Raw genomic sequence first — 9,136 nt, forward strand, 5'->3', positions numbered from 1 at the left:
GCTAGGTCTTTCTCGTTTTAAATACTTAAAATCCCATAAAATGAAATGCTGCAAAGTACATATGAGCAGTTTATTTTGAAAGTGGCCTAAGTTCATTTATCTTAATTTCTTGGCATCTCTTAGAATCTAGGCATTTAATTAAATAAAGTTTTAAACAAATGTTGTGAAAAATCGTAAATACATAAAATATTCTCTAAGTGTATCTTCGGGTTTGTAAGAATAAGCGAGAAATATTGGTAAAATTGATTTTAAGAGTGAGAGATAAGCCCTGCCTCTTTGTCGGTTTTTGCACTCAAGCAAGCTATTGTTCGTTATCTTGGGGTCTATCGTTCTTTATTGCGAGTGCGAGTGAGAAAAGAAATGGATATTATTTGTTTAAGCGATAGCGAATATCTTTGTTTGGGCCATCGATTGTTAAGTGTTCTGTATTATATATTTCTGATATTTATCATGCTGGAGCAAAAATTTATCGTCTTGGCCATAGAGTGTCGAGCGTTCTGTATATCTATATATGTATCGGCGTATAAGCGCGGCATTTTTATATCGAATCTTGATGCGTATGGCACGCCGTTTTTTCATTTATTGTCAAAAATAGTGAACCTTGATTAAAAGAAAAACAATAATTCATTTTAACAGAAAGTCAATAATTAATGAATCATAAAAAGTATGTTGAATAATTTATTAATTGACATAAGGATTGAGTAATACAAAAGAAGATAAATTTAAATTTTACCAAATCTTGGCGACGTAATTTCATCTAACATTGTTATATTATACAACAAAAATATTTCATTTTAGTAATAACATTATTATTATTTTTACAAAAGCAAGAAAGAAAGAAACCACATTAAACCATTTTGAAAATACCACAATTTTATTGGACTAAAATTTATCGCCAGAAATTGTATATTCTAGTAGAATGTTTGTCCGTGTTTAAAATTAAAATATGAATATGGTTCCCTCCGGTTGTAATTGTTCTCCAATAGGTGTTTGACCATTATCATCATTAATTATCATTTCCGTTAATTTTCCAGCAAAATAAGGATTAGTTTTCGTTTCTCGTAATATTAATTCAGGAGTGTGTGTTATTCTAAAATTGTTTATTTTAAGGAACGTATCTACGATGTAAAAAAAGAATTGAATGTATATATTTTACATACCCTTGTGGAAAATTACGAAGAAGAGACAAAAGTACTCTTTCCCGTCTGTTAAAATTAGAAATTTCGTAGGATCCATCCCTTTTACCGTATCCTACTCCGATTGAAGTAGATATTTCATCTGGTCTGTAACCACGTATCTCTCTATCTCTCGGTGGTTTTTTTCCGCTCGGAATATTGTAACTTCGATATTTGGATCCATTCACCATCAAAACCCATCCGAAAAGTATTAGAGCCATCACTAATCCAAATTGCATGGTTGTGTTTATTTTTCTCACAAGAGTTAGTTATCCTTTAGAGAAATTCAAACATACAGAAACACTGTATATACTTATATATAACATTATTTTATTATTTATTTTGACGATAAAATGTATGGCATATTCAATATATTAGGGTGAATCAGTATTTATTTCATTAAACAATTATTACCTGAAACAATTTCATTATTTTGGATTTTACGGGAAAAATATTCAAAAGAAGATTACACTATTGCAAGAGTCAGATCTGATGGTGAAAAGAATTTATCTCAAGATATTGCAATGGTGTAACTTCGTTTCGAACATGTTTACTACAAAATTAAAAATTATACAATCAAAATTAAAAATAACCAAATCTTATCATCTAATAAAGTATTACTCTAAATTGAAACATTAATTTATTTATTAAGGGAAAGGACCATTCGTTCTTTAAATCGATACGAAAAATTTAATTAATGAACTTCTTACAAGATTGTTTGATTACTTAATACTAAATCTTAAATTTAGATTATTAAATTAAATAAATAAACATATACACACATGAGATGCTAAAATAAATCCATGGGATATTACTTACGTACACGTATTAAAGGATACATTTAAAAATCACTTTATGTATATACAGAACGTACTTTCTACTCTCGTTGTATTCTAATCAACTTACATTAGATCGATTAGAGTTATCATAAGAATAATATATACAAATACATACATAGATATGTAATATTTGTGACTATAATTTTTATTTTTTATCGGATCCAAAAGAAATCATTAAAATTAAAAAATAAGAAACTTAGTATAAATATTTGAAGAAGAAAAATAATAACGATATACCGCAATATTACACAGATACAGCAGGATGCTGTGACAAGTTAGATAAGTCATCTCTAATAACACGTATCACGAAGGAGAGAACTGAATTCTCGATCTAGTTCGGTTGCTTTTGTATGAAGCCGCCTACCCTGGCGTCTCAACGGCCGCAAAAACAGCCGCCGTGCATCGCCTTTTAGTATCAATTTCTCTCTATAATCATTTATATTATTTCATATAAATGAAATAAAATTAAATATATATGATAAAATGATTGAAAACAAAAAATCTAATATTATCTTAGATAAAATTATTTGAAAATTATTAATTTAAATCATGATGATTTAGAAAATATCGTGCCGCCGTAATTGCAACTACCGCCGGAGACCGCAAGTTTCTAGAATAGCCGCCAATGCGTATGCGGACGGATATCTGCAGTCACCCCCATAAACCGCCTACTCCCATTTCATCGGACATAGTAATTGTCCAGCCCCTTGATATGCCCTATTTTACATTACAGTACATGCTAATAAGTATAATGCACTCGTGCCTACGTTCGATTTACTAAACCATATATATCTATCTTCACTTCTTTTCATTACCTTTCAAGAAATTAAATTTACAAATATTATCCTTTACTTTTTATAGAAATATTATTGATAATTATTTTCTTTTTCAACTTTGTCGCCTATTTAAGTAAGTAAGTTTAATTTTTAAATTGTGGGATTCGTAATTAAAAAAATAAGAGTTTAATATATAAAAGAATGTAATTTTTAAATGATATATATATTCTTTTTTTTTTTTTTACTTAAAAATTGATGTTAAATGCGCTTTAAATAAATATACAATACTTTATCTGACAATAAATTAATCGATACATTTTATATAAAGTAATTATTAGAATAATTATCACAAAATTTTGATTTCGCAATGATCTAAAATTACGTTTGGAATTTCGTGGAATACGTATGACCGAGGAATGCCTGAATATTTGACGAAAAGATCCAAGAAACGTATACTTCCTGTTGATTCGCTTTCCGCTTCACTTCCAACTTTTGTACTAAAACATAGTTTTATTTATTAATATTGATAACTCCTAATTAACGATTCATTCTTTAGATTTATTTATTTATTTATATTTTCTTACCTGTCTGTTGTTACGAGAGAAAGTATATACATACAGATATATTTTATATAATTAAATGTAATAGAAATATGGAATTGACGAAGCATAGTTTGTATTCCAGCAACAAATGCTACTGCATCTAAATGATCTTGTGATTTTTTACTTAAAAGACTCGCTGTAAGAATAGTTTTGTATTAACATTAATTAATATAGAAATACAATTTTATCAATATTTCAATAATAATACTTAAATATCAATTTATACCTGTAACGTTGCAATAATACAATTTACCAAGTTGTGACACGGTAAATAAAAACATTACAAATGAAATATTGTTTACATGTAGAGGTTTAATATAAGATTTATTAATAGGATCGCTTATGCCAGCCCAATCTAATCTTAAACTGAGCTCGTGAAGTAATTGGATTTCGTCTGAATTTTTTATTTTTCTATCCTCGCTTAAATTGCTTGACTTAATCTCAGACAATATTGCTCTATATATACGTATAAAAAAAATATACGCATCAAGAATATTAAGTTAAATTCTGTAATAATTTATATAATGACAAATGACATACGTGTTTAATGTCTGCAATGCTGCTTCCATATGTTTCGCTTCAAATTTACATGCTGTATTTAATTCATACGCTATTTTTCTTCGAAGTATTTGATAATGACCTATTTTTAATATCCAATCTAATATTTGCAGCCACATTTTATTTCCATGCGTACCAACGATGGTCTGCAATTTTGTCATCATAGCTGCATATGTTCGTGTAATAATATTATTAATATAATTTGTCAAAGTAACATTCTCTATTATTTTCAATCATATTGTGTGTCATACCTTTAGGGTTTTCTACACTATTTAAAATAGTCAAACATTCATCAATGATAGAAGACCATTGTTTGTTACGCATTTCTTTTTCCATATAATTGATTACATTTTCCAATTCAATCACAATATAAAATGATATCAGTTTATCCATGCCTGCTAATGCTGGAGTACCTATTGCATCTAATATCATTGTAAAAACTCTGTGATCTATTATCTCGCTTAGCGTCATGACATTGCACCAAGCAAGTGCATGCTCTATGTAAACAGTAGTTCTAAAAATGATTTACAAAATAAACACACTATTATGCTTCATAAATAGATATATTAGGTAATCCTAGGTAATATTATTTTTTTAATATTACCTAGGATCAGTAATACGAATAAGTTCTCGAGTAAGCCTGCCAATAAAAGTTAAACAATTGTTTTCTGTTAACGAAGGATGTTTTTCATTTGAAAAGTATCCCCATGCTTTTCCAGGGATCCAAGAAGATCCTCTTTGTTCTTCTTCAATTGCACTATCTATAATATAAATAATCTAAACGGAAAATATTTTTTTATGAGAACAAGATAAGGATTAATTCCACTATTTTCTCATTGATGCTTACTTCTTCATGCCATATTTTTAAACTGTTGATATTTATATAATCTTGAATATATTGAAAAGATTTACGATAACCGTCCATTATGGAGGCTAAACTTTTTAATTTTTGAGGTAATGTTACCTACAATAATTTAAATGTTACAGTAACTATAACAATGTGTTTCTAATATTTAAAATATTATATAGATTTATATTATACATACTTTTGATTTTGAATCAAAGATAAGACCATTTTGCAATGATAAAGTAACTTGTTTCACAAGTTCCTGACGTATACCATCTTCTAAAAGACGATGCGAGTCCACTCTTAAAACACCTAATGAAACACTTCTTAAAGAAAGTACTCCTTTTGTAAAAACCGATACATCATATGTTAATTTTGCCATCTACATAAATACATAACATTGTATGTAATATTATTCAAACGAGCATATATTATATATANTATATATTATATAAATTAGAAACAAATAAAATACTGAATTTGTAAAAATTCTACAATTTTCAATACCTGTAATCTATCATCTAATTGAGCATAATCTTTCAATTTGTCTTTGGGTAATTTTGTTGGTATTTCTTTAAAAGCATTTGTTTCTAAATGCACTATCTGAGCGAGTAAACCAAAAACTGTCTCAGGAATAATCTGCAAGACTCTTCTAGCGTAACTTTCTAATTCTCTACTGTAATATTGAGACACGGAAGATAAATCAGAACTACATGCTTGATTTATACGTAGTAATGGCGTCTCTAAAGCTGAAGCCATCTATAAAAAAAAGATATTGTGGCTCATTGCGTTGTACTCGTTGCTTTTTTCTTATATTTTTTCTTATATTTTTTCTTACTTTTAAAAACAATGCTTTCAATTTGATCACTGTCGGAGGATTCTTTTTTATACTGAATTGTATAACATCAGTAAAAGTTTCCATTATGTTCCACGCATAACTGCAATCAGTTACTATGTTTAAATTAATTATAGTATCTTCCGCAATATTTCCTGTTCGTAGCATATTATGCAATATTTCACGAGTATCCGACAAATATTGAGATACATGTAGATTATTTTCCAATTGATGAAATTCTAAAATCATTTAAAATTAATGATACAATACATGCAATAACAAATTTTTATCTAAATTTTACCTTGCACGTATTCCAACGCCTGTAATAATTGAACAATTTTTCTACTATCCTCTTGTTGCAAAGAATTAATATGTTTACTTATCTCCATAAACCATGCATGCAAATCTTGAATTTTTTCAATACCATCCAGAGATTTGTTATCGCCAAATATTTGAGCTAAATCAATGATGCGTTTAACACAAGCTTCTTTATCTCCGAACCATTTAGTTTCTTTTCCAACTAATAACTAATAACAAATATATAATTGTTACTTCTTATAAAAATGTTAAAACAAATTATTTTTTACATAAATATATAATATTTCTCTAGGCATAAAAAATATTTTTAAATTATATTCACCTCTTTATACGTTTGCTTAACATCTTGCTCAATTTGTGCTGTATTCAATAATAAACGAAGACAATTAATCTCTGTATATTTACTTTCGGTAATAACAAGTTGTTGAAGAGAACGGGAACGTTTCGATAAATTTAAAGAAGTTGTATGCAATAAAATCCAGCGTAATGTTACGTTGCAATCTCGTACTAAATTCACTAATGATCCTATTGCATTTTCATCCAGTGTGCCAGCTAACTCTACTTCTTCGGTTTCACGTAATAATTCCTAGAATATGATACTAACAATGTGAATTCAATTAGAAATAATATGTATTACTTACCTCCATTTTCTGACCGTGCTTTTGAGCTATAGTTCTTATATTAGATGTTTCAAGATTATTATTAAGAGCTGTTCTTGCTGCTTTATACGGTAACCACCAATCTTTCAAGTTTATAACTATTCCCATGTAAATACTGATCACCCAATTATCAGAAAAGAATTTATCTACAATTTCTCTCATCACTGTGGTTTGCGTATTTAATATGTCTGGTATAAAGCAAAGAATTATAACCAACATTGATGCTTGAGTTGAAAGAGCAATGCTTCGATATTCTGGTTGATGATTATGAAAAGCAGGTCTTTGATTGTATAAATCACCAAATCTTAAACAACCAACGATTCCTTCTATTAACGAATCATCTAATGATATTCTCCTATAAAATAATTTTATACTCCTAAACTATACAATATTTATTATATACATATCCATCAAATTTTGTATATAGTTAAATAAACATAGTTTTTAAATAAATAAAAATTAAATGACATATTTTGAAGTCATACCCAAAATAATCTTCAGGATAATTACTTGGACGTTTTCCTAGTATTCTACTATATCCCGTTGATCGAAGTAACATACAAATATCATCCACTTTAGTAGACGATGATTCCTGAGCATTGTATCGATAATAAGATACAAGTAAACGTTCACGAACTCTTCCTTCAAAATGATAATCTACTAATAACAACATTACTCCATATAAATATACTGCTTCACACTAGAAATATAATAACAAATAAATATAAAATACGATTTAACTCTTATTTATTTTATATTAATATAAAATAAAATTATACCATCAATTGTTTTCCATCTTCAGATGACTCGACAGTACCAGAAGACTGATAATCTTCTTGATTTAACTTATCAACATAAAAATTCAAATCTGTTACATATTTGTGTATACTTTCAAATGCCAGATAAAAGCGTGATAATAATTCAGAAAAATTATTTCTTATTTCTTCATCCGTTTCTTGAAGCACCTGTAAATATAGTTCACAATTTAACAAAATTAATATATTGGTACCTAAATAATTAAAAGTATTTGTTAAAAATACAAGTTTATTAAGATAAATAAATTATAATTTGATAAAGTCATTGTAAAATTCCTCACCGGATCATCCTCAATTTTTTTTTCATACGTACTAGTTGCTTTGAAATAAGAAAAATCATTCAAGATCGAACCATATTTTTGAATAACTTGTTTCGTATCCAAGCTGTACAAATAAAAATTATATCTTATATTTAATATATAATAAACATATAGATATACATGTGTATATATTATATTTTAAAAATCTTTTAGATAAATATTATACCTATATAACTCTCATTATTTAATAGTACACAGTTATATAAAAAACCAACCTAAAAATCGGTGGAACATAATCCTTTAAGCGCATCAATTCAGCTATAATTGCATTTCCACGAGAAACTAATCGCAATAATGTTTGTCCTCCAACATTATTAACAGCTAAGTAGTCACCCATTTTTAATTTTATAGAAAGAAAATATATAAAGTGTTAAAAAGATGATTAAAATGTCACTATAAACGTCACTGTCAATATTTTGCTGCTATCAACTGCAATAAAATTTAAATGATGATAGAAACTTGATATAATTATCAATTTTAATATTAATTTTTAATACTTCTTATTCGAATCAAAACTTACAATTTTTTATGCAAAACTTAAACATAAATAATTAAATTTTATTTTGTTGTATAAGATTATATTCTTGATAAAACACTTATCATTAATAAAATGATAAATCTATGAATATTAGTACAATATAAATTAAATTTATATTATGTTTCGATATTTAATAAAATAAAAAAGAAATGATAATAAATAGATTTACAGGTTAATTTTTTTTTCAGTCAATATATGCACTTATTTGAAATTAAACATACGTATATGATAAATAATGATTGATCTTACTATAGAGGTGGTAAACCATGTGATTCTGTTATACAATAATGCTTGCATCACAATTGAAAATATTAGTCTTAATTTCGCGCCGATTTTCCATAATTAGAAATCTAACCTTGTTTTAAACAATTTGTTTTAAATTCTTCCATTTTATATCTTTTTATGTTCTTCATTTCCTTTTTTTTCAAACAACAATAAATTCAAATGTTTAATATATATTAATGTATTCATACATATAAGTTATACAATTAGAAACGAATATGAAACTGTCACATTCTAAAACAGATACTTGATATCTATTTCGAGTTATATGCAATGTGTTAATCGTTTATTTATATCACACTAGTGTGTGCTGATTTTCTCGTTGATCTTTCAAGTACATTTTAACGTAGATTTAAAACTACACATTTTATTATTTTTTCCTAAACAATCAACGTTTTTATTTCCAATTATGGATGAAATATATTTTCGCATTACAAATCATCTAGAAATATTACAGGTATCCTTTTTTTTTATTATAAAGATAATTACTACAACTAAAATCCACGTATTTATTATTATAAAATTAATTTATGTAATTTTACTTTTTTCATAATTCTTTTATAAATTTTTTT

General features: G+C 26.9%; 3 protein-coding genes across 7 annotated transcripts in view; 1 reads left to right on the forward strand and 2 right to left on the reverse strand.

The window, feature by feature from the left end:
* Positions 1–810: 810 nt before the first annotated feature.
* Positions 811–2,502, reverse strand: LOC106787302 (allatotropin-like). Its single transcript, XM_014749536.1, has 3 exons — positions 2,252–2,502; positions 1,161–1,449; positions 811–1,090 (listed from the first exon to the last, which is right to left on the reverse strand). Exons 2-3 carry the CDS (start codon positions 1,412–1,414, stop codon positions 940–942), a joined length of 405 nt encoding a protein of 134 aa, XP_014605022.1. The 5' UTR covers positions 1,415–1,449; positions 2,252–2,502; the 3' UTR covers positions 811–939.
* A 494-nt stretch (positions 2,503–2,996) lies between these two features.
* LOC106787330 (WASH complex subunit strumpellin) lies at positions 2,997–8,851 on the reverse strand. 3 transcript variants are annotated; one of them, XM_014749612.1, is made up of 18 exons: positions 8,532–8,851; positions 7,960–8,173; positions 7,706–7,808; positions 7,389–7,574; positions 7,095–7,309; positions 6,592–6,913; positions 6,273–6,536; positions 5,934–6,159; positions 5,636–5,871; positions 5,305–5,556; positions 4,997–5,179; positions 4,798–4,914; positions 4,555–4,727; positions 4,202–4,464; positions 3,933–4,116; positions 3,619–3,848; positions 3,375–3,528; positions 2,997–3,287 (listed from the first exon to the last, which is right to left on the reverse strand). In XM_014749612.1, exons 2-18 carry the CDS (start codon positions 8,079–8,081, stop codon positions 3,137–3,139), a joined length of 3,381 nt encoding a protein of 1,126 aa, XP_014605098.1. In that variant the 5' UTR covers positions 8,082–8,173; positions 8,532–8,851; the 3' UTR covers positions 2,997–3,136. The 3 variants fall into 3 exon arrangements, with proteins under 3 accessions (XP_014605098.1, XP_014605096.1, XP_014605097.1); XM_014749610.1 differs by having other exon boundaries at positions 6,592–6,964; XM_014749611.1 differs by having other exon boundaries at positions 6,592–6,964; positions 8,638–8,655.
* A 12-nt stretch (positions 8,852–8,863) lies between these two features.
* Positions 8,864–9,136, forward strand: part of LOC106787331 (reticulon-4-interacting protein 1 homolog, mitochondrial-like) — a 2,926-nt gene continuing 2,653 nt past the window's right edge. For all 3 annotated transcript variants that reach the window (XM_014749613.1, XM_014749615.1, XM_014749614.1), the window contains exon 1: positions 8,864–9,021. In XM_014749613.1, coding sequence (XP_014605099.1) covers positions 8,974–9,021 — 48 coding nt within the window. In that variant the 5' untranslated portion in view covers positions 8,864–8,973. The remainder of the gene's footprint in view (positions 9,022–9,136) is intronic.

Source organism: Polistes canadensis, unplaced genomic scaffold (assembly GCF_001313835.1).
Source record: "Polistes canadensis isolate GaletaPanama2010 unplaced genomic scaffold, ASM131383v1 scaffold_98, whole genome shotgun sequence".
Taxonomy (NCBI): Eukaryota; Metazoa; Arthropoda; class Insecta; order Hymenoptera; family Vespidae; genus Polistes; species Polistes canadensis.